The following is a 25,672-nucleotide window of genomic DNA, read 5'->3' as shown; positions in this document are numbered from 1 at the left end:
CTGCGGGGCCAGTGCAACATGGTAAGTGAGGTAAGCATAGCATTTTGCCCCCTCTTTCAAATTTTGGGAGAGGGGCAAAATGCAGACCATCTGCAGCCTCTTAGGCTCTGCAGCTACTACCCCTGTGGCTGTTAAGTATAGCCAGATGCCCTTTCTCTGAAGGATGAGATAAACCCCCTCACCTTGCCTTGCCAGCCATGGAGATAGACCTGACAAGTCTCCTGCATTCAGTAGGAGACCCCCCACTTTCACAGGTCATCTCCTTCACTCCCACTGGGGAGCAAAGAACTTCTACTGAGCAGCCTTCCCCTCCTGCTGCCGGGGGACCAGTCTTGTGAAAAGGGCTGCAAAATCTCATAACTCATATTGTAAGGCTGGTCCCTTTGCAGCTGGAGATGATGTTTTATTAAGGTGCTTCCTGCTGCCGGAGTGGGAGGTGGCTTGTTGGTGCCACAGTCTGTGGAATGATGGTGAACCAGAGGGTGGAGCCAGGAGGTGGAGTGGGTGAGGCTGTTTGGAGGGACTGTTTGGCGTGGGGCAGGGCTGTGGGCGTATCTTGAAATCTCCCTGTCAAGAATCCCCCTTGGTGGCTCTGTGACAGGGGCGTAGCCAGACACCCAAGTTTGGGTGGGCCTGGACCCAAGGTGGGTGGGCAGAACTCCACCTTGTCCTACAAGTGATTTGGTTTCTCCCTCTCTCGCCTGCATGCCATATGGTCTTTCAAACACCCCCTCTCCCCCTTATACCTTTTAAATAGCAGATTTTCACCGGCAGCAAACAGTTGTTGGGAGTTTTTGGCTGTTGGGGCTTGGGGTTCCTGCCAGCCACATTATAGGTGTGCTGCTACTTGGTGGGCCTGAACCTAAAGTGGGTGGGCCTGGGCCCACCCCAGCCCACCCTTGGCTACGCCACTGCTCTGTGATGACAAGAGGTCTTCATTCTTCTTCTCTACCTTTGCTTGGCAAATCTGCTCCTTCCTTCTCCTGCGATGGGATAAAGTCATTTTAGGTCTTGTACCTTGTCTGTGGTCTTTGCACTGTGTGTGGAGGAGGATGCCAAATAATAGGAGGGGATGTGAGGCAACCACAGCAGAGAAAGATTGGAGTCAGCAGAGAAAGAGCCAGGAAGAGGATAGGTCTGTCTTTGGGTAAACATATCACTGAGTAAATAGAATATAAAGGGTTTTAGTGCTATCAGAAGACAGGAGGAGAGAGAAAGGCACCGGTAAGTGACCAAACCATTCTCTGCTTAGATGGCTTCTGAAAAGGATTCAGAAGCAGAGGGGGTATGTGATAGACCTTGCAATGCCTTAGGGAAAATTGTTGATGTCAGCAGAAGGCAGTTGGTGTATCCTCTAGTACTAAGGGGGTCTTTTACTAAAGATTAGCTTGAGTTATCTGCAGCAGGGCCCATTTTATTTGTATGGGCCCTACTGCAGATAAGTCGAGCTAATTTTAGGTGTGAAATCTGCACTACGCTTGTATTCGATGAAGGGTGCTTGACACAGAAACCATATAGAATGCAAGCTTAGCACGGATCATCCTGGTACCTTAAGAACATAAGAGCATAAGTGTTGCCATACCGGGACAGACCGAAAGGCCATCAAGCCCAGTATCCTATTTCCAACAGTGGCCAATCCAGGTTACAAGTACCTGGCAAGATCCCAAAACAGTACAATACATTTCATGCTGCTTATCCTAGAAATAAGCAGTGAACTTTCCCACTTAATAATGGCTTATGGACTTTCCTTTTAGGATATTATCCAAACTTTTTAAAACCCTGCTAAGCTAACCGCTTTTACCACATTCTCTTGGAATTCCAGAGTTTAATTGCACATTGAGTGAAGAAATATTTTCTCCAGTGTGTTTTAAATTTATTACTTTGTAGCTTCATTGCATGCCCCCTAGTCCTAGTATTTTTGGAAAGAGTAAACAAGTGATTCACGTCTATCCGTTCCACTCCACTCATTATTTTATAGATCTCTATCATATCTCCCCTCAGCTGCCTCTTCTCCAAGCTGAACAGCCCTAGCCTCTTTAGCCTTTCCTCACAGGAAAGTTGTCCCATCCCTTTTATCATTTTTGTCACCCTTCTCTGTACTTTTCTAATTCCGCTATATCTTTTTTGAGACGTGGTGACCAGAATTGCACATAGTATTCAAGATGTGGTCGCACCATGGAGCGATACAAAAGCATTATAATATTCTCATTTTTGTTTTCCATTCCTTTCCTAATAATTCCTAACATTCTATTTGCTTTCTTAGTCACCGCTGCAAACTGAGCAAAGGGTTTCAAAGCATCATCAACGATGACACCTAGATCCCATTCCTGGTCCATGACTCCTAATGTGGAACCGTGCATCAAGTAGCCTAGTGGTTAGTACAGCAGACTTTGATCCTGGGGAATTGGTTTTAATTCCCACTGTAGCTCCTTGTGACTTTGGGCAAGTCACGTAACCCTCCATTGTCCCAGGTGCAAATAAGTACCTGTATATATTATGTAAACTGCTTTGAATGTAGTTGCAAACCCCTAGAAATGTGGTATATCAAGTCCCATTCCCTTCCCTTTATAGTTCAGGTTCCTCTTTCCCACATGCATCACTTTGCACTTGCTCACTTTTAATGTCAACTGCCATTTGGATGTCCGGTCTCCCAATCTTTTAAGGTCCTCTTGCAATTTAACAACTTTGTGTCATCAGCAAATTTAATTACCTCACTAGTTATTCCCATCTCTAGATCACTGTTAAAGAGCAGAGGTCCCAGCACAGACCCCTGGGGAACCCCACTATCTACCCTTCTCCATTGAAAATACTGACCATTTAACCCTACTCTCTGTTTTCTATCTTTCCGCCAGTTTTTAATCCACAATATGACATTACCTCCTATCTCATGACTTTCTCATTTCTTCAGGAGACTTTCATGAGGTACTTTGTCAAACGCCCTTTGAAAATCCAGATACACAATATAGACCGGCTCATCTTTATCCACATTTTTATTCACCCCTACAGAGAAATGTAGTAGATTGGTGAGGCAAGATTTCCCTTCGCTAAATCCATGTTGGCTTTGTCTCATTAATCCATGCTTCTGAATATGCTCTGTAATTTTGTTCTTTATAATAGTCTTTACCATTTTGTCTGGCACCGATGTCAGGCTCACCAGTCTATAATTTCTCAGATCCCCTCTGGAACCTTTTTAAAAAATCAGAGTTACATTGGCCACCCTCCAATCTTCCAGTACCATGCTTGATTTTAAAGATAAATGACATATTACTAACAATAGTTCTGCAATTTAATTTTTCAATTCTATCAGTCATCTGGGATGAATACCATCCAGTCTAGGTGGTTTGCTACTCTTCAATTTGTCAATTTGCACCATTACATCTTCACGTTCATTCAGTTTCTCTGACTCATCAGCTTTGAATACCATGTTTAGCACTGGTATCTCTCCCAAATCTTCCTTCCAGGGAATATGGCAAATGTAGTTAGTTTAGCGGGGTTTAAAACTGCTTTGGCTAGCTTCCTAAAAGAAAAGTCCATAAGCCATTATTAAAATGGACTTGGGGAAAATCCACTGCTTATTTCTAGGATAAACAACATAAAATGTATTGTACTGTTTGGGGATCTTGCCGGGTACTTGTAATCTGGATTGGCCACTGTTGGAAACAGGATGCTTGACTTGATGGACCTTCGGAAGGTGGGGAAGCAGACCAGCAGCATTTCCAACTCAGGCTGGTTGGTAACAGTCTTCACTGGGGGTAGATAGAAGCAGAATGAATGAGCAGTTTTGGGATTTCAAGTATCCTGCTCTCTGTCTTGCGCTCTTCCCATCTTGCAGGTTCACATGGTTTTATGCTCTGTAATTTTGTTCTTTATAATAGCCTCCACCACTCTGCCTGGCACCAATGTCAGGCTCACCTTTACTGAATTCCAACTTTAATGCGCGAATTAGCATGCGGTAACCACTACTGTAGATAAGTCGTAATGGGTTTTGCATTATTTTGACAGCATGCACTAAACAAGATGTAAATGGTATTTGGCATTAGGGGGCGGGGCATGGGCAGAATAAGACATTTTGCAGGTAGTTAAGATAAACTTATGCTAAGAGTTTATCTTGTTGGGCAGACTGGATAGACTGTACAGGTCTTTATCTACCGTCATCTACTATGCATCCAAATCTCAAGGGGGCGTATTAAGGGCGGGATTTGGGCATTCCTAAGACTTGGACGTTTTTAATGGAACAAAACAAAAAAGTCTATGACTAAAACTAAGTTTGGTCTGGACCTGTTTTAATAATGACTAAGCCACAAAAAAGTACCCCAAATGATCAGATGATCACTGGAGGAATAAAGCAATGACCCACCTTACTCCCCCAGTGGCCCTCCTTCCAGTACATACCATCTCTATGTCAGTCTCAGATGTTATGGCCAGTCTTATTGGAGCACCAAGCAGGTCCCTGGATTCACCTAGTGGTCAGTGCAGTGCACTGTGGAGAAGGAGACCCAGGCCCATAATCCTCTCTGTAACACTTGTGATGGAATGTGCCAGTCCTCCAAAACCTGTCAAAAATCTATTGTACCCATATATAGGCAGGGCCGCCGAGAGACTGGGCCGGGCCCGGGACAAGGCCGCCCCTGCCCCCCCCCCCCCGCCCCCTCACTGCCGGGCCCTTGCACTATATGTAGATCCTTCAAGAGGTAGTGTGTCATGATTTAGGCTCTACACCTTTTCTGATGTTTTGGTGCCATCGCAGTAAAGCCAAAACACAATCTCTCCACTGCAAAACACTATACACAAACTTGTGCAAAAACCCACTCATAACCTTACCAAACCATAACAGCATAACAGCACTAATTCCAAGGACAGGACAAACTACAACCTTATGCGTGGAAAGGCAGCAGTATAATTACACCGGGCTCTAAAACACCAGTACACAACCTAATGAAAAACAAAACAAAAAGGGCTGCAAATACTACACACTAGCAAAATACTGTACCTTGATCACACATGAAAAACACATGGCAACAGATATGACACAAGGAACTAGAAATAAAAAAATATGAAGACAAAATACTGAACTAGAAAGTTACCTCAAGAAGTCAGACTCAGCATGCAGCAATACTAGAAAAATTGAAACTTACATGAAAAATATCACAGATACACATTTCCAAAAGCTGACATATTCCAATTAATAAATTCTGAATAAAATACTTTTTTCTACCTTTGTTGTCTGATCATAGTTTTTCTATTTGCTTTGGTCCCATCTTCTGTTTTATGCAGTGTCTTCTTTCCATTTGATATTTTTTCTCACACCATCCTCCTGTGTCCTTATGCGTCCTGTCTACCATCTGTAGCCCTGTCCCTATCCTTCCTCAAGTTTCGGCATCTGTCCTGAAAGTGTTCCGATCCAGCCCTTAAATTGAGCATTTCTCCTCATTCCCCTCCCCTCCATCCATGTGCATGTACTTCCTGTCTTCCCTCCCCTCCATCCATATCCAGCATTTCTCCTTTCTTCCTTTTCCCTCCATCCGTGTGCATCTCCTTCCTTTGTCTTTCCTTCCCTTCATCCTTGTCCAACATTTCTTCTCTTCCCTGCCCTCCAATCATCCATCCATGTTCAGCAGTTCTCCTCTCCCCTCTGCCCTGCCCTCCTGTCCAGCGATCTCTTCTCTCTCCCCCCCTGCCCTCTTGTCCAGCGATCTCTTCTCTCTCCCCAATGCCCAATGCGGGGGGGAGAGAGAAGAGATTGCTGGACAAGAGGGCAGGGGGGAGAGAGAAGAGATTGCTGGACAAGAGGGCAGGGGGGAGAGAGAAGAGATCTCTTCTCTCTCCCCCCTGCCCTCTTGTCCAGCAATCTCTTCTCTCTCCCCCTGCCCTCTTGTCCAGCAATCTCTTCTCTCTCCCCCCTGCCCTGCCCTCTTGTCCAGCAATCTCTTCTCTCTCCCCCTGCCCTCTTGTCCAGCAATCTCTTCTCTCTCCCCCCTGCCCTGCCCTCTTGTCCAGCAATCTCTTCTTTCTCCCCCCCTTCCGAGATCCAAGGCCTGCCCCCCTCCGAGATCCAAGGCCTCCCCCCTCCCTCCGAGATCCAAGGCCCCTCTACTATTGCTTATCATTTCTATAGCGCTACTAAACTCCCTCCCTCCCTCCGAGATCCAAGGCCCCCCTCTCCTTCCGTCCATCCGACCAAATTCCAAGGCCCCCCTCCGTCCCTCCCTCTGAATTGCAAAAGCGATCTTGTTCTTACTTCGTCGGAGGTTGACGAGAGCAGCATGCAGAAGAGAACGCAGGGAAAGGCGTGCAGGCTCCCGCTTCAGCCTTCCCTCGTCGTCTGTCTCTCAGCTCTGGTCCCGCAAGGTGGGAAGGTTGAAGCGGGAGCCTGCATGCTTTTCACTGCGTCTGCGTGCTGCTCTCGCTGAAACCCCCGCCGAAGAAGTAAGAACAAGATCGCTTTTGCAATTCGGAGGGAGGGACGGAGGGCGGGCCCTGGGAGTCGGACGGAGGGAGGGACCTAGGAGTCGGACAAAGGGGCGAGCATCCACGGACTCGGCACCGGGCCCCCCTGGAGGCCCGGGCCCGGGGACTTTTGTCCCCCCTGTCCCCCCCTCTCGGTGGCCCTGTATATAGGTGACAATTGCAAACATAAGGGGCTACTGTAATGGTGTATAGTTGGGTACAGTAAGTTTGTGGAGGGCTTTGGAGGGCTCACCATACAACCGAAAAGTAAGGGTAGGATGTGTACCTGGGAGCTTTTATGTGAAGTCCACTGCAGTACCCCTAGGGTGCCCCATTACTCTGCTTGGATGTCTGTGTGGCCAGTCTACTAAGAATGCTAACTCCATCTACATCCCAATGGCTTGATTTTGTGCATTTTTCACTTGGACGTGTTTTTGTTTTCTCGAAAATGGACCAAAAAGATAAACGCACAGAGCACAAGAACATCTAGCAAATAACCATTTTCAAAAAATAAAAAAAGATGTTTTGCTGTTTCGAAAATGGCCATATTCTTAGACGTCATATCGAAAATGCCCCTCCATGTCAGATAGCAGACACCGCACTTTAACCATCACTTCTGCAGTTAGCGTAGGTCCACTTAATATCTTCTAAATTTGAAGAACTAAACCCCAGATTCTATAAAGGGTACCTAAAATTTGGTGTGGATCCCAGATCAGTGGTAACCTGCAAAATCAAATACAAGTTACTCTTTAGGATTCCAGAATCTTGCTATTCTTTGGGATTCTACATGGAATCTTGTCACTCTTTAGAATTCCGGAATCTTGCTATTCTTTGGGGTTCTACATGGAATGTTGCCACGATTTGGGTTTCTGCCAGGTACTTGTGACCTGGCTTGACCACTGTTTGGAAAATAGGATACTGGGCTAGATGGACCATTGGTCTGACCCAGTATGGCTACTCTTATGTTCTTATATCCGTTTGCAGCTACTGCGTGGTAACTGCAAAATCAAATACATGTTAGTAAGGGGGCCCTTTTCTCTTTTTTACTTAAATTGTTCCTCCTGTCTACCCTCTACTTCTGGATCAATCTGCTAGGAATGAGGCAATAGAGGAAGCAAGAAGGTGGCAGGAACTTTTGGGTCATTTTAACATATGCAAAATTGATTTTCAGGCTACAAGCACACCTATAGGACTAGATTCTATATATCACTCCTAAACAATCGGCACTGAAATGAAAAAAGTCTAAGTACTTTATAGAATAAGCCTAAATTTCCGCTTGGTTTATAGAATACACTGAGCGCCTGTTGACATGACTAAATTTAGTTGCAGCCATTGACGCCACATTTTACTTGGAGTAAATGCTGACACCTAAATTACGAGTGAACCAGGTGTATTCCATAACAACGCGCATAGATCTTAGAAACGCCCATGACTTGCCTATTCTATTCCCACAGCCACTCCCCCTTTTCAACTATGCGACTTAGAATTTATGTGCATCACGCTATAGAATACTCTTACTCAGTTGTGTGCATAAATTCTAATTATTGCCAATTAGTGTCAATAATTGCTTATTCATTGGCAATTATCAGCGCTGATTGGCTTGTTAACTAATTAAGTTGTGCATGCAAATATAGAATATGACTGGATTTGCTTGCACAACTTAAGTTGCACTCTACAGAATCCGGTGGATACCGTATTACCTAGTCTGCTTTTAGAAAAAAAAAAAATAGAAGAAACACATCCTCAACTTCCTTATCTATTGACACTCTGCAGTAACTGAGTATATTACAAAAATAATAATAATAATAATAATATAATATATATATATATATATATATATATATATATATATATATATATAAAATTAAGAACAGTTGGGAGACAGACATATACACAGATATCATCTGAAAGGAGGCTCAGACCACTAATCTATCTGTCTCATTTGCTGAACCGGTCCAAGCTGAAACTAGTCCAGAAGAAGCTCCATTTCTTGACAGAATGATTTTTTAATGACCGATGGGGAATGGAGTACTATGATTGAACTCTGCACATGGATCTCTGATTTCAATTGATATTAACATTAAATATTGACTCTACCTTTACCGCTGGTTTAACAACTCTTCTGGGATCTCAGGGTTAAAGTGGAAAGTGTTTCTGCTGAATTCATGGACTTGGATCCTATCTGATAACTTGTTTGCACATGCTGAGGCTGCTGGCTAGGACTGATTTTGTCCACTCCCGATAATTCTACACCCAGAATTACTTAAAGTTACAGTAACTGGAGATTTATTTAGGAGAGCAATGCAATCCTTTCCTGGTTTTAGTCCTCGCCTCTGTCACGGACTCTACGGGCCAGATTCACTAAATGAGTGCCCGAAGAGAGGTGCTGAGAAGAGACATACTAAGGTGGATTTCTATAAAGGACAATCTGCGCAGAGCACTCTTAAAAAAAAAACTAGCTTAATGTGCATTTTGCGCCTGACTTTGGGCGATAGCATTCATGCCCACCAAAACCTGGTGTAAATGCTGGCACCTAATTTTACCTTCACTAGGCACCAAAACCATCGATCGAGCAAGTCATATAAAAAATTTTTGTGGGCTGTCAGAAAACAGCGTCTTTTTTCCAACTGCGATCAATTAAGCAGATCAGCGCTATGGTTTTGGTATCTAGAGAAGATAAAGTTTGCTGGGATTAATGCCTCTATTGTTAAGCTCCCTGCATTTTCTACAATACAGCCCTGTAAATTAGATTTGGCACTTAATTTACGTCAGTTGGGCAAACGCTTTACATAAGAGTAGCCATACTGGATCAGACCAATCGTCCATCTAGCCCAGTATGCTGCTTCCAACAGGGGCCAATCCAGGTTACAAGTACCTGGCAGAAACTCAAATAGTAGCAACATTCCATGCAGAACCCCAAAGAACAGCAAGATTCCAGAATCTTAAAGAGTAACAATATTCCATGTAGATCCCCAAAGAGTAGCAACATTCCATATAGAACCCCTAAGAGTAGCATTATTCCATATAGAGCCCCAAAGAGTAGCAACATTCCATGTAGAACCCCAGAGAGTAACAAGATTCCATTTAGAACCCTAAACAGTAGCAAGATTTCATGTAGTATCCCAAAGAGTCGCAAGATTCCAGGCATAACTCCAAAGAGTAACAAGATTCCATGCAGATCCCCAAAGAGTAGCAACATTCCATGCTACCAATCCCAGGGCCAGCAGTGGCTCCCCCCCACCATGTCCACCTAAATAACAGACTATGGACTTTTCCTTCAGGAACTTGTCCAAACCTTTTTTAAACGCTGTTACCACCACATCTTCCGGTAGAGAGCTCCAGAGCTTAACTATTCGTTGAGTGAAAAAATATTTCCTCATTTGTTTTAAAAGTACTTTCATATAATTTGAAAGAGTGAAAATTCAATTCACTTTTAACCATTCTACTCCACTCAGGATTTTGAAGACTTCAATCATAACCCCCTCAGCCATCTCTTTTATAGTATTGCATAACATTGCACCTCGCTTCTGGGAACACCCTCCTGATCTGTCCATGCTTCTCCCATAGACAGTTGCATAGTGTATAAGTTAGGCTTGGATGTTATATAATAGCCCCTAGGACAGATGCGCACGCAACTACTACTACTACTACTACTACTTAACATTTCTAGAGCGCTACTAGGGTTACGCAGCGCTGTACAATTTAACAAAGAGAGACAGTCCCTGCTCAAAGAGCTTACAATCTAATAGACAAGTGAACGGTCGGTCCGATAGGGGCAGTCAAATTGGGGCAGTCTGGATTCACTGAACGGTAAGGGTTAGGTGCCGAACGCAGCAACTCTAAATTGTTGCCAATTAATGTCAATAATTAATTGTTGACGTCTCATTAACTAATTATTTTGTATGCTCATCTGCCCTGGTTGCCCACATTTGGGCAACCTATATAGAATCCAGGGTGTATTTGACCTTAGTGTGACCTTTTATCTTCTTGTGCCTCGGTTCTAATCCCTGGCTCTGTCACTGATTCTATTTGTGAGTTTGGAGTAAGTCACTTTTTTTTCACTTTCAAATATTTTTTATTTTGCATAGCTCTATAACAAGAGCACAACTCGCTCACATTTGCCCACGCAGTGGCTCATAAGTACTTAACCCCTATACTATTACAACTAAAACCCACTCATCATTGTAACCACTACAATAAATCCCACTGCCCAACTAAACCTTGTACTCCTAAAATACAACATCCTCCACCCCCGCACTCCAATCATTAGCAACCCTAACACAACTTGAGAGCGTCCCATGTTTCTTTGGGGCACTCTCTCTCCCCCTCCCTCCCCACTCCCCTCCCCCCACCCCCCTCATATAAGATGCCCTTAACCTAAATACTTGACAATCATTGTTGTAAATGAACCCATCTTCCTTTATGCCGCCATGTCCCCTCCCTGCGATAGGCCGTTAATCTCTCCATTTGTATTAACTGACCCAGTTTACATTTCCAGTCACTCAGAGTTGGGGGATCTACCCTCTTCCAATATTGTGCAATGAGACATTTAGCTGCTGCCAGCCCCCAGCGCAACCATTTCCTCTCCTCCCAAGATTCCCTCTCATTATGTAGGCCCAATAGGCACACCAGAGGAGTACACACCAAGGATGATCCAATTAACTTTACTAATGCTTTCATAACATCCTCCCAAAAATGTACCACCCCAGAACATGTCCACCAAATATGTATAAAGGAACCCCTCTGTAAACCACACCTCCAACATAAATCTGATGCACTGGGGTACATCCTCTTCAATCTCTCAGGTGTGTAATACCATCGGGATAAAACTTTATAAGCATTTTCCTGCACCAAAACACATACTGAAGCTTTCTGAACCTCCCCACAAATAACCTCCCACTCCTGTTCAGAAAATTGATAACTTAAATCCTCCTCTCAAGCCCCTTGAAACCCGTATGGCCTAGAATCATAACCCCTCAAAAATATATATATCACTGATATTGGTCTGGGAACCCTCCTTAACAATAGCCATAGATTTTCCAAACTTTCTCTCTCCTGTGGATTCCTTCCCTTCCAATCCAATGTCCCCACAAAATGTTGAATCTGTATATGGGGAAAATTACCTCCCCCTGTAAAGTTATACATAGAACACAATGTATCAAAACTCTTCATCCTCCCCCCCCCCCCCCGTAACACTGCCCAAAAATTCACAATGCCCGCTTGCGCCCACTGCACAAAACTAGCGTTTTCTCTCCCTGCCTCAAACCTCGGTTCCCATCTCAAAGATGCTAGTGTTGACACTCCATCATACTGCCCCCCCCCCATTTCCTTCTTACTCCTCCCCACACTTTCATCAAATGCCTCACATATGGGTTCTGTATACCTGCCAAAATCACTCCCACTCCTTCCGTAGTCCACAAATAAGAGCTCAACGCCCTATGCGGGGTATACGATTGCTCCAACTGACTGGCAGGCTTGATTATCCCCCTCTCCCAGTCCATAATCATCCTCAATTGAGCTGCTACATAGTACCATTCAATATTGGGCACTGGATTTAATGGCAAATTCAAAATATTGTTGCTTGAGCGTTACTCTCATGAAATCCACCTCTGCCATCTGTAATTGTGCAAGTTCCCCCCTCACTTGTTTTAGATCTGCCCATACCTGCAGTGTAGGGTTCCTTTTATGCACATGTTCTAAGTGCAAAAACCTGTTTTGTAAGGTCAATGACAGCTGGCCTTTTTCCCTTTTCTTACGTACCCCCCCTTTATCAAAACACCCCTCACTACCACTTTCAGAGCATCCCATAACACCCCATCCTTGACCTCCCCATTGTCATTAAAATGTCTAAATTCCTGAATAGCACGTTGTATATCTTCCTGCGCTTTCTCATCCCCAAGCAATGATTCATTGAGTCATTGGAGCCAACTCTGTGGGTGCTGTGGGTGCTTGAGCACCCCCAATATTGAGAAAAATTCCTTGTATGTGTTCAGGGAGAGGTCATTTCCATTGGGCTTAGCACCCCCAATAATTTTGAAAAGTTGGTTCCTATGCATTGAGTCTCCAGACCCCTTGTCTCCTGCATTGGCCCAGCCCGAGTAATTTAATCCACATTGGCGCATGATCAGAAACGCAAATGGTCTCTATCTCAGCGGCCCCCACCAAATTCCATCCATTACGACGCACCCATAACCCATCTATCCTGGAATACGTCTGAGCTGCATGTGAATAAAAGGTATAATCCCGCTGCACTGCAAGCAACAACCGCCAACAATCCACCACCTCCAACCCCTTCAAAAATTGTAACAATGCCTTCCTTCCAGGCCCACTCTGCTGCCCTCCTCCTGTCGAATGATCTAACCTTGCATCTGGGGCAATGTTAAAATCCCCACCTACCACAACTTGCCCCCTAACAAATCCCGAGATTTCTTCTGTTAGCTTATGAAAAAATGTTAATCAATATCACCTCCTGCCCCTGTAGCCACCCTCTAAGACCCACACATCGTCCACTAGAATCTCTAAACACCCCTTTACTCACAAATCCACAAGTTTGTCTAATTTATGTGCAACATTTTTTATTGATGACAACTCAAAGGAGAAACATTCCACATTCTGCAGGTACATAACCCATAGTTACAAATGCAGTCTTTTGATTTAAAATGCAACATCTGTCATCCAATTTTTAACCGTTTATCCCCACCCCACTATTCAATGTGTCGACCTTCTTTTACCTATAGAATACAAACTTTAAACATATCTTCCCTGCAATGAAGGTGAAACTGTCCATCAGCAGATTTGAAACATGTGAACCCAACCCCCTCCCTCAGTAGTGATAACTGGCAAACGCCAATTGTGTGCCAAATCGTAACAAAACCGCTTGGTCCAGTCACCATATAAGCCATCTCTAACTGGTGACCTGTACCAGCTATAAATGTGTCTTGCATTGACATGTTCTACAAACAAATTCAATGCTGATCTTCACCCTTTCCTCCCCACACCCCTGTCCGACAATCCTTCACCAAGCTATACTCACAGAAAGTCATCAAACATCCTCGTCTCCATATAACTCCATCTTCCAGATCAGCCCGTCCTATCGTATCTGACATGTACAATGAAATTATCCCATATAGCGAATAAACACCCTTATCTCATATCGTTCTTATGTTATTTGTTAGCCCACCTCTCCTCTCCATTCCTTATTCATCAGGTCCATTTGAGACAAGGTGCTCCACAACCAGCCACCCAGAAAAAAAAGGGGGGGGGGGGAAGGTCCACCAATCCATTCTCAAACTTATATCAACCTGAACTATCCCTCTCCCGGCCATAACAGAGCATCCTCACCGTCCCCTTTCTGCTGTTAACCTGGATTCAACACCAGACTTCTGGCCCTATGTGGGAGGGAAGCAATATATTCTCCCCACACTGCTTGAAATTGCTTTTTCCGTTTGGGTGTAGACCTAGCATAGCGACACTCCAGAGTCATCAGAGCATGTAACTTATTCCTCCACACCCAGTAGGAAGGTGCTTCTTCCCCAACCCACACTCCTAAAATCACTTTCTTCCCCAGAATTCCCGCCTTTCGAACCAGTAAAACATTGTGTCTATTGGTCAAATGGTAATCCTCATAATAGTCCAGTAATACTGCTTTCGGAGAAATTGGTATTACGCATTTCAATAAGTTCTCCAAATACTTAAATACTCCTTTCCAAAAAACCTGGGTCTTATAACATTCCCACAAGGAATGAAAGAAGGAGTTCACCCCCTGTTTGCATTTAGAACACACAGAGGTATCTATCGCCCCTGTCTTAAACAGCCTTTCTTGAGTAAAATAGGCCCTGTGTATAATTCGAAATTGGCATTCCCGAAGTGTAGCATTAACCGAAATCTCAGGGATTCTTTTTACTAATTTTACTGGTCCTATACCCCTGCCCACATTGTTGGCCCACCGTTGAGTAAGCTCTGCAAATATCTTCCCCTGAACATGCAGCTGGATGGCTTTATGCAATCTTGAGATCGACAGGCCCCCCCTTAAATTTCTCAAAAAATTCCTCTAGTTTCATACCCAAAGATGGGGTCAGGGCCTCTCTTTCCAAGGAAGCTATATAGTGTCGCAATTGCAAGTAAGCCATCATATCTCTTTGCTCTACTTTCCCTGAGCTCAGGAGAGTTTCCCATGATTTCACTTTGCCCTCTTCATCTAATATATGCTGCAATAAGATGATCCCATTTTCAGCCCACCGCGCAAAGCTTGCATTCTCATTCCCCGGCCCAAAGTTCATATTCCCTCTAATTGGGAGTTGGTCTGACACGTCCTCCCGACCACCCATTAATGAGATCAAAAAACCCCACGCCTGACGTAATGCTCAAGTTTGTCTAATTAAAATTGCCACCCCTCCCATCTTCTTTGGCTCTGATCCCTGATGTACCACCACTTCCCGAAAAGGCTTACGATTTAGCAAGTGAATATTCCTCGGCCTTAAACGTGTTTCTTGCAAAAACGTTACATCCCACCTCATCCTACCCAGCTCCTTAAATACTCTACTACGTTTCCCCTGATTGTTTAACCCATTCACATTCCATGTTCCCATCACCTTTCTCCCCTCCCCTCCCACCCCTCCCCCTCCCCTTGTCCCCTCACCTTCCCCTCAAGCGTTCTCTGCCCTCCCCCATTTCCCAACACCTTCCCCTTCTGCTCCCTTGTATCCCCATCCCTTTGCCCATCCTCCCCAACCCTCCCCTCCCCTCCCCTGTAACTGATCTTCCTGCCAGAAAATCAGCCATCTCCCTAGGAATCCACTCACTCTTCTGGAACTTTAACCTTTCAAAATGCTAATCCCTATCCCTCCCATCACTCTGCTTATATCCACAAATCTTACATTCAAACCTCCCACATTCCCCCCCTCAGCCCCCCCACTGATTCATGCAAATCACCACTAGTCCACACAACTCAGCATTCCCTCAGGAAGCTTGCTTGTCAGAAGTCTTCCCTCGATTCACCACTTTCTGCCATGCCGAATCCGTTCTGGGCTCTCCGGCAGTCTCCCGTATCTCCGTCTGAGATTGAACATCTCTGCACCCCAAGGATCGCAATGCTGACCATGCCTCATCTGGAGTCTTGACCTTACGCGATTTGCCATCCACTGTTAGCCACATCCCAAACGGGAAGAGCCACTTATACTTAATCCCTTTTGATCTCATAAATTTTGTCGTTTCACTTAAGGACAGACGTTTTTGCAATGTAGACCAAGCCAAGTCCTGAAATACTTCAATTTTACAATTTTTCCAAAGAATCTCTTTTTGCTGCCTGGCTTTGGCCAAAATGTGCTCCTTCAAGGGGAAATCTGCAAAGCTCACCACAATGTCTCTCTGTCGAGAATCCCACTACGGGTCAACCACCCTATGTGCTCGCTGGATACGAAAGTCCTGTACATGACTTCCATCCTCAGAATTTAAAATTAACCCGCACAGTTCTTGAATCACTTCTGCACAATTGCCAGACCTATCCAACTCAGGTACTCCCTTAAAACGCAAGTTATTACGGCGTGATCTATTTTCCAGGTCCTCCACCTGCTTCCTGAGTTGCTGCAATTCCCGCGTCTCCTCATGTACCACTTTGTGCAGTTTCCCCAAGTCCTGCTTGTCCATCCCTTCCTCGATCTCACCAACTCGCAGTCCCAAATCACGAATGTCAGCCCTAATTTCTCTGAGGGCACATTGTATATCCAGCCAAACTCCTGCCAAATCAGCCTTCAGGTCTTGAAACCAAGTCACCATTTCCCTTTTCACACCTTCACCTGACTCCAAACTCTCACCATCGTGTTCCTCCCCGACTGCTGCCGGATTTGCCGCCATCTTTGCTGCACTCTGCTCTACCCCCTTCAACGCCACCGAGTGATTTTTCCTTGCTCCGTTGAAAAATGGAAACGGTCCAAACCCTACTTCGGCGGCATTCCCAGGGACCTTTCTCTCCAATGCACAATTCAAAATGCCACAGCTGAGCTCCGGTCCAGGCAGTATTATCCTCAGTGCTGGCCTTAAATCAAGAACTCACTGCCCGCAGCACTCCACACCTTCTCTCCCAACAGTATAGTAGCCTCTCGCTTCTCCAGCCGGCTCATCCTTTCCGCCCTCTGCTCTGCAGCTCAGACTGAGCATCTTCTCTGCATTTCCATATGAAGACAACTCTGCTGGGCCCCAGCCCTCTGATAACATCAGCCACTGCCCTCCGACTTCTCCACACCTCCTGGCTCCAAAATTCCGTGAAAGCTGTCTTCCCCTCACCAGCTCTCCACTCTCCGCATGCAGGACTCTTCAAGCCCGTCCATCCGCCCCTGCTGCTCTGCTCCTCTCACTCGGGTTCGCGCTGCACACGTCACGTGCAGGCGCGGTCTCTCTCTCACTCCTCGCTACTCCCCGCTGCTGATCTCCCCGAAACAGCGTCTATCAGCCACATGCCACCACAGTAACGTTCGCTCCGTTCTCTGTGGGTGAGCACCTTCGACTCCCGCAATTGTTTTTCTTTTTTATTATATATTTAAATAAAGACATAGGGCTGGAGGGACTCGAGACACGTCCTCCTAGTCCGGCGCCACCTTGGATCCCCCGGAGTAAGTCACTTTTATCTCTTTGAACCTCTGAATACCCAAAGGTGCTGGAATAAAAACATCTTTTTTATTTTCAATTTACTTTTTCTGCGCTGTCAGCTTTGGAAGTTTGTAGACATCCCAGGTTTTAGGAACTTGCTGGCTGCCTCAGTTCCCCAAACCTGATATCTGATACTGTTGCTTCATTATCCTCAATCTGAGGTTTAATCGATATTTTGTAGCCTTGCTTCCAGTTAATGTAAATAAGGATATGTCTTCATTCCGCTTCATAATTTACTTTCATTGTTATAGAACGTAAGTTTCCCATGTGGTTCAAAGGAGGTATATTACGAGAATGATTGTTGTTGTTAAGATTATTCTGATGTGAGCTCTTATGTTGTAGACGTCCAAGATGTGGTACGACAGGAGACACGGCCTCGGCCACATTCATGTTTGGATCCTGTTCCTTCATGTGTGCATCTCTCATTCGTGGGCTCAGGAAGAGACACTTGTGGAAACCAAGCAAGGAAAAGTGCGGGGACTTCAACTACCAGCACACTCAGGGTCAGTGACAGCTTTCCTGGGGATCCCCTATGGAGAACCGCCAACAGGGACCCTTAGATTCCAGAAGTCAGAGCTACGCAAACCCTGGGATGGAGTCCTGGATGCCACCAAATACGGACACTCCTGCTACCAGATTTGCGATACCACTTTCCCAGGCTTTGTGGGTAGTGAGATGTGGAATGCAAACACAGAGTTCAGTGAAGACTGCCTCTACCTGAATGTCTGGGTACCATCGCCCCGGCCTGTGGCAGCGGCGGTCATGGTGTGGTTCTACGGTGGTGGCTTCGTATCTGGGACATCATCTCTCGATATCTATGATGGCCGGTATCTAGTAGAGGCTGAAAATTTGATTCTAGTGACCTTTAACTACAGAGTGGGGCCTTTGGGGTTTCTGGCATTGACAGGGAACCAGGGCATACAAGGAAATGCTGGTTTGTTTGATCAGAGGCTGGCTCTCCTCTGGGTCCATGAAAATATCGGACAGTTTGGAGGCAACCCTGAAAGTGTCACGATCATTGGCGAGAGTTCTGGAGGTGCTTCAGTGAACTTTCATGTCCTTTCTCCTAAAAGTTACCCCTTCTTCACTAGGGCCATCATGGGAAGTGGCTCAGCCAATGCTAAATGGGCTTCAGTCACTCAGAAGGAAGCAAGGACTACAGCTGTGAACCTTGCCAACCTACTTGAATGTCCCACCACCAATGACACGGAAATCATAACATGCCTTCAAAGTAAGGACCCTCAAGAAATAACCAAACAGCTATTTTCCCTCCCTTTAGGTGACAGTGTTCTGCCGACACAATTCGCACCCACAGTTGATGGGGATTTTCTCACAGACACACCAGAGAAGCTGATGGAACTGGGGCATTTCAAGTCATCTGAGATCTTGACGGGAGTTGTCAGAAATGAAGGGACTATCTTCACAGTGTACTGGGCATCTGGCTTTAGCCCATTCAACGAAAGCCTCATCACCCGGGCTCAGTATGAGGAGAATGTGAAGAAACTCTTCCCCAAGGCGGGAGAGCTTGGGATGGAATCTGCACTCTTCCAGTATACAGACTGGGAAGAAGAGAAGGACCCCAAGATGAATCGTGATGCATTGAGTCACATGTTCGGTGATGAATTTATCCTTTGTCACTTGGTCGACATGGTTCAACGGCTTGCAGAACGAGGCCTGAAGATATTCATGTACCGGTTTGACCATCGATTCTCACAGCTACCATGGCCAGAGTGGATGGGTGTCGTACACACTGGAGAGCTGCCTTTCTTCTTTGGGACACCTTTAGATGGGAAACAGAACTACAGTGAAGCTGAGCAGAAGCTAAGCAGGAAGGTGATGAAAGCCTGGGCCAACTTTGCAAGGACTGGGTAAGTCTCCTTCGTGAGAATTTCAAGTAATTTCGAGAGACCATTGGTATCACAGTACTGCAGGAACATGCTTGGGCGTGTCTGACCTTCTCCACATAACTGTAAGGCAGTCACAAAATGGTTAGATCAAGGTGTGTTTGTATCATGTGTGTAACCAAACCTTGAACTTTGGGGGTGCCAGAATACAAGGTGGAGGTTGGCACAAATTTTTGCCTTGCCCTGACATCTCTTGGTGTCCTGGGACTTCTTTCATGATAAGAGATTCAAAATCTGACAGCTCTTATCATGAGATTGGTCCCGTGGCAGCAAGAGATGACATTTATTAGGCATCTTCTTCTGCTAGAGGGTAAGGTGGCTTGCTGGCACCACAGCTGCGGAATTTGGGGGGGGGGGGTAGGGTTTGGAACCAGGAGGCGGAGTGGGTGGGGCTGTGTGGCGATCCTTCAAATCTCACTCTCAAACTTTGGGCCCCCTTGGCAGCTCTGATTCATTGGGAAATGAAAACGAGCAGGAGAAAAATCCCACAAAATTTTGTGTCCCTATTTCTCTTCTTCCAAAAATACACCTGGTGTGTCTGAATAAACTAGCTTACTGTCTTCTTTTGTTTTTGAACAAGATCTGAATGCTGTTCTTAGACTTTATTTTCGAAATGCTCAAGCACTCTTCTGTGCACAGTGTGTCTGGGTGTGCATAAAAACACGCAGTAGAGAAGGAAGGCTGTTCTAGCATTGAGACGGGACACTTAAGAATATTCCCCCCAATTCTAGATATGGAGTTTCAGGTCCGCACGCAACTTAATTGAATAATGAGCCAATTAACACTGGTAATTGGCATCCTAACAAGCAATTATTAGCGCTAATTGGATTTAATTAAAGTGTACATGTGTAAATTTTACATACAGGTCTAAAACAGGGGCATGGAAATGGGAGGGTCTTGGGTGGTTCAGAGAATAAGGGGGAAGCGTGCCTAATTTAGTCGTGAGGATTTGTGTCACATTTCAGTTGATACAAATAGCGGCGCCTAAAGTTAGGTGCGAGTCCTGGCCATAAGCACTAATCCTACAAACTGTGCCTAACTTAAGGCGCAGCTTATACAATACCCACATGTGCTATTTTTGCAGCGCTAATATTTTATATATTAAATCTAGTGAAATATATATTTTTTCTGCTAGAACAGTTGAAGACCATCTTAGATCTGTATTGGGACTACAGGCATTACAGGTTAAAAAGGGAGATCAGGGCCTCATGTTAAGTTTTTGAGATGTTATAGATTTCCGTTTGCTCTCCTTGATTTTCTGGATCTCTCCTCTGTATTTTTTCTGGTCTAAGGAGGATGATAGTTACTTTCCTGTGTGATTATTTTTCATTTACTTCTTTACTTGCTAATGTTCTTGAGTCTTTAACAAGTGTATACTTGTGATTGTATTTTCAAATGTATAAATTAAAAAAAAAAACCCACAAATTTTGTGTGCCACAGAACACTGCCCCTCACCCTTAAGAAAAGTCCTTCTCTAACTAGCTTGGGCCACCTTAAGAGCACAGATACCGCCTCAGGAGGAAGTGAGCTGTGAGGGGTGGAGTCAATACCTGGGAATGTAAAAGGCAGGGCTAGGCTGAGGTTAAGGAGGCCCAGGGAAGGAAAAACTGAAGCCCATGTTTACGTCTTTACTGAAAGTGGTTAGCTGCTGTGACCTCGCAGAGGTAAGTCAACTTTTGCATATTGTCAAGACTTGTAAGCCTTGCCGAGGTGTGGTTGGGGCCAAACCTGAGTTTCAAAAGACTGGAGAATTTACAGGCTGGGTTTGGGGCAGGGCAGCCCCCACCAGCCACAAACTGCTTGGCTTGCTAGCCAGAGGCCTATTTAGGACTACTGCTAATCCAGAGAAACTGTTGCATCTGAGGTTCCTGGTCTATGAGGTAACATTTATTTTCACATTTATACACCTTGTGTGGCTGAGTTATTCCCAGGGCCACCCCATAACCCTCGCCTGGGGTCTCACAGCCATCAATATCATGCACTCTTCTGAAGCAGCACAACCTGTTGGCAAAGATTATGAACTCTTTCAGACGAATGTGCATGACTTCCTGATAGTACACCAATAAACACATTCACCACCCACCCCCCCAGTTCCATAAACCTGCATGCCCAAATTTAGAGACAGCGCAGAAAATTGTGTGCTCAAGGTATTGAATCAAGTCAGTTGCACATTTAACTTAATATAATGAACTGATAATTGATGTTAACTAATAAAAGTAGTGTTACTTGGCGATATTGAGATAGACATGGGGAAGCCACTGCTTGCCCTGGGATTGGTATCATGGAATGTTACTACTGTTTGGGGTTCTACATGGAATATTGTTACTCTTTAGGATTCTAGAATCTTGCTATTATTTGGGGTTCTACATGGAATGTTGCTACTCTTTGGGATTCTGGGATGTTGTTACTTTTTGGGGTTCTGGAATTTTGCTACCATTTGGGATTCTGCCAGGTACTTGTGACCTGGATTGGCCACTGTTGGAAACAGGATACTGGGCTAGATGGACCGTTAATCTGACCCAGTATGGCTACTCTCATGTTCTTATGCTAATTGACACTAATAAGCCATTATATGCACAGCTGACCTTAATCGTTATTCTATAAAATGTGTGACCAAAATCCATAGCGCACACCTGCAAGGAGGGTGTGAGCTAGGGAGGGGCATGGGAGGATCAGAGGCATGTCTAGGACTTGTGCACACATATTAGAGAGCACTTGCAGTTACGTCTCCAACTGCCTACAGTTAGGCGCAAGCGCTCACACCAGTCTTTGAGCTGACATAAGTGCTTGCGCCCATATGCTAGTATTCGATAATGCAAATTCTGCGCAGAAGTGCTGTTCTAGAATTGATGCTTAGGACTAAATTCAAAAATCCACGTGCAGCGCTATCCTATCAGTGTTGCTCTAAGTTGCACGCTATTTATCAAATAACGCTTAGTGCTGTGATCCACTTCCAACTTAACATAAGAATAGCCATATTGGGTCAGACCAATGGTCTATCTAGCTTGGTTATCCTGCTTCCAACAGTTGTCAATCTAGGTCACAAGTACCTGGCAGAAACCCAATTAGTGGCAACATTCCATGCTACCAATCCCAGAACGAGCAGTGGCTTCCCCTATGTCCATCTCAATAACAGACTATGGACTTTTACTCCAGGAAACCTAGATTTGCTAACCATTGTTACCACATCCTCTGACAAAGAGCTCCAGAGCTTAACTATTCTTTGAGGGAAAAATATTTCCTCCTATTTGTTTTAAAAGTATATCCATGTAATTTTATTGAGTGTCCCCTAGTCTTTGTACTTTTTGAAAGAGTAAAAAATTGATTCACTTTTACTTGTTCTACATCAGCTTTGAGTGCAAGGATTTACACCTTCTATTGTAAACTTTACTCAGCTGGGGCAGGGAATGCAGGGAAGTAATGGGAATTTTTTGAGGGGGTTACATTTGCCTCATCTGAATCCAGAAATTTTGAATAAATTTAATGCCTGATATCTGGACAGGAGAAGATATTAGTCATTAAGAAAATGGTGGTAACTAAAGCCCCAGGACCTGATGGGTTCCTGGTAGAATTTTATAGAATATTGGCACACCACATTATGATGACTTTGAGAGCAGTTTTTGAGGAAGTCTGTCTGGGATATCAGATTTCCCATTAATTACTTCTTGGCAACTAAAGAGAAGGACTTGACATTAGCTGGATCATTTATGTCCATATCAATTTTATGCTAAAGTACTGGTGAACCGAAAAAGGCTTTTTCACTATTGATAGGCAAGCTCCAGGTAGGATTTGTTCAAAGTCAGAATCCAGTCACAAATGCTAGGAAAGCCTTGGTGGCTATTGTGGTCTCTTGAAAGGTCTTCGTTGGGAAATTGCATGGTAGTTAAATATGCAAAGATTCTGTATCACTATGTTCTGGGCATAATAACCAAGAAATACAGAAATTAACTTATCCTGGAGGAGGAATGATGTATTTTAAGTATTTTCTCTCTATATGTTTTTATTCCACTTGTAGCGATCCCAACTGCAAAGAGGATAGTGAAAAGATATGGCCTGTTTACACCAGCGAAACACAAGAATATCTGTCAATAAAGCTAGACAAATTTAAGACGAAGAAAAAGCTGAAGGCAGAAGAATGCAAGTTCTGGGATTACTACTTCCCTTTGGTCCTTAAGCACACAGGTACCAACCCCTAGTCACCTATCAATAAATACATTAGATTTTGCTAAATGTTTGAGGTGGATTGCATGTTCCTGTCTCCACTCCTTCTTATATGTAGGTTTGAATTTTAGATTTAATTACCTGACTTTTCCAAATCTGAGCTCATGAGTTACATCCAGGTACACAAGTTATTTCCTTGTCTAACAAGACTTACAATTTAAGGTCTACCTGAGGCAATGGAGTGACTTGCCTGAGGTTAGAAGGATTTCAATCCTGGCCTCCCTGGTTCTTAGCCTAACACTTTAACCACAAGGGTAGAGTTTCCAAGTTACCCAGTTCCAGGAGGGAGATTTTAAACCAGTCCTGGATTTCTGCCAACCTCTTCATGATGTATTATGGGACCTGCAGCACAGATTTCAATGAATAGAATCATGGATTACAAATCCCACTCCAGTGGTGTACGCACCCCCTGTCAGACTGCCACCCCCCCCCGCCGCCTGCACCTTAAAGTAATCTCCCTCCAGTTTGGTACTCATGGGCTGCCTGCATTTCTCTGTGAACCGTCCTGCCCCTTCTGACACAACTTCCTGTTTTGTGAAGGGTGGTAGAGGTCACAGAAAAAACCCCGCTGCCGCTGCCTGGGCAAAGACTGGAGCGGAGCAGGTGATTTTAAGGTAAGGGGGAGGGGCGCAGGCTCCCTGTTAAAACTTTCTGCCTATGCCACTGTCACACACTGTATTGTGTGTTGTGCGCATATTTCCCCTAATTCTAGAAAATTGCCCACCCAAATTTCTGACTAGTATGCATGTGTAACTTATAGAAATACGGTCAGTTGCACATGCAACTTAATGAATTAATTAGCTGCTCATTGGCCTTCATTATTGGCTGTAATTGGTGTTAATTGGTACAACTGGCACTAATTAGCAGTTTCACACACAACTCCGAGTGGTGTGTGGTCCTGTGAGTGTCATGCGTGGGTCAGGGGTGTGTCAGGCTGTTACGCATATGAGTTCTAGAATGAGGCAGGCCATCATAGTCATTTTGTACCTAAATATTTAGCACTGGGCTGTACCTGGATGCGACACTGAATACTGGGGGACTGGGCAGCCACTGGCACATATCCATCTACCAGGCATATTCAGACCAGTACTCAGGTAAAGTTAGGACAGCCTACTATCTAGGTAGTTATGCAGTTAGTAGACTGAAAATTGCTGCTAACTGGGTAAATGTCGGCTCTTTCCAGACTCCTGGACTGCCCTGTCAATAATCGGATCGTGCTGAGGCGGGCTGAGCAGATACTTTAGCAGCACTAGAGCAATTTAAATACAGTTGAATACTGATAACAGCCAGTCTGAGTTTCCATTATATTATGGAATTTATATTAAGAACACTAACCCTCGGAGTCTATAAAGGGTGCCCAAATTTGGGCATGGATCCCAGATTCACTCATATACTATTATTGACGTTAATTGGCTGTCACTAATTAGGATTTACATGCAGATCTGTCTTTTGTAGGGCTGCTGAGAGTGGGGACAAGGTTCCCCCAGGCCCAGCCTCTAAGGGGGGGTGGTCTGCCTGGCACCAGCAAAGCTGATTAATCTCCTGCTTCTGTGTGCCGCAGTGCCAGGTTATCGCGTTAACTCTGCTGTACCAGCCACATCCCGCCTCCTATGTGAAGTACTTCCTGTTTCCGCATAGATGGGAGGGAACGCGGCAGGAAGAAGGACCTGTGGTGGCAGAGTAGAGTTAACGCCGGTCTCAGAACACAAGAGCAGGGGACAAGTATTAAGTAAGTAAGCAGCCCCCTGCTCAGGGTTGGAGGGGGGGGGGCTTGCGGGGTGTTTGCCATGGGCCTGGCTTTGTCTTGTAGCGGCTCTGTGCCTTTTTACTGTTCTGTAACACTGCACACCTGAATTGTCTCAGACTCAATTCAAAAGGGAGCGTGGCCATAGGATGGGTATGGGCAGGTCAGGGGGGTTCCCAAGATTTGCATGCAATGTTATAGAACAGGGTCTCTTATTGTCCAGCTGCCAAGAATTGAGCATGAGAATTTACATCAGGTTACAATCGGCATAATCTTCACGCCCAAACTTGGGTGCAGAAATCCACGCTAAGCGCTGTTCTACAAAGGTTGCTTAGTGGTAAAAACTTTTATAGAACAGGTTCTGAACGCTTATTTTAACAGTGCGTAACTTCGTACGCCATTTACTGAATCTAGCTCCAATCCCAAGTTCTGCCATGTATTTTAATTTCCGGTGTGTGATTAATTCTCCATCATTATCACATAACAGGGCATGCTGATGAACACAAGTGACCCCTTCACCCCCACAGGATCCGGGGTCAGGCTACATAGGCGACAGATTTACAGCAAGTGGAAAGGCCTGGACCTAATCTCACAACCAGCAATGACAGCTGAGCTTGTGAAATTTCCTGAAAACAAGATCGTTGTGTATTCTAAGAATGGGGGGAAGATTCAACTCAGTGCAAATAAAATTATTTCAAGAAAACTTTGTCAA

The 25,672-nt window shown here is 44.8% G+C and overlaps 1 protein-coding gene across 3 annotated transcripts; it reads left to right on the top strand.

Moving 5' to 3' along the window:
• LOC115466236 (cholinesterase-like) lies at window positions 1–25,672 on the top strand. 3 transcript variants are annotated; one of them, XM_030197372.1, is made up of 4 exons: window positions 1–21; window positions 17,434–18,959; window positions 23,011–23,177; window positions 25,448–25,672. In XM_030197372.1, exons 1-4 carry the CDS (start codon window positions 19–21, stop codon window positions 25,468–25,470), a joined length of 1,719 nt encoding a protein of 572 aa, XP_030053232.1. In that variant the 5' UTR covers window positions 1–18; the 3' UTR covers window positions 25,471–25,672. The 3 variants fall into 3 exon arrangements, with proteins under 3 accessions (XP_030053232.1, XP_030053233.1, XP_030053231.1); XM_030197373.1 differs by lacking the exon at window positions 1–21 and adding an exon at window positions 1,132–1,224; XM_030197371.1 differs by lacking the exon at window positions 1–21 and adding an exon at window positions 1,218–1,285.

Source organism: Microcaecilia unicolor, chromosome 3 (assembly GCF_901765095.1).
Source record: "Microcaecilia unicolor chromosome 3, aMicUni1.1, whole genome shotgun sequence".
NCBI lineage: Eukaryota > Metazoa > Chordata > Amphibia > Gymnophiona > Siphonopidae > Microcaecilia > Microcaecilia unicolor.
This window is presented reverse-complemented; position numbering and strand designations above follow the sequence as displayed.

Bases quoted from the DNA above. Each gene is read 5' to 3' on its own strand.
- LOC115466236 (XM_030197371.1), top strand. From the start codon at position 1,253: ATGGCTTCTGAAAAGGATTCAGAAGCAGAGGGG. The intron at 1,286-17,433 runs GTATGTGATAGA...CTTATGTTGTAG, and splicing joins AGGATTCAGAAGCAGAGGGG to ACGTCCAAGATGTGGTACGA. The intron at 23,178-25,447 runs GTACCAACCCCT...ATCACATAACAG, and splicing joins TTTGGTCCTTAAGCACACAG to GGCATGCTGATGAACACAAG.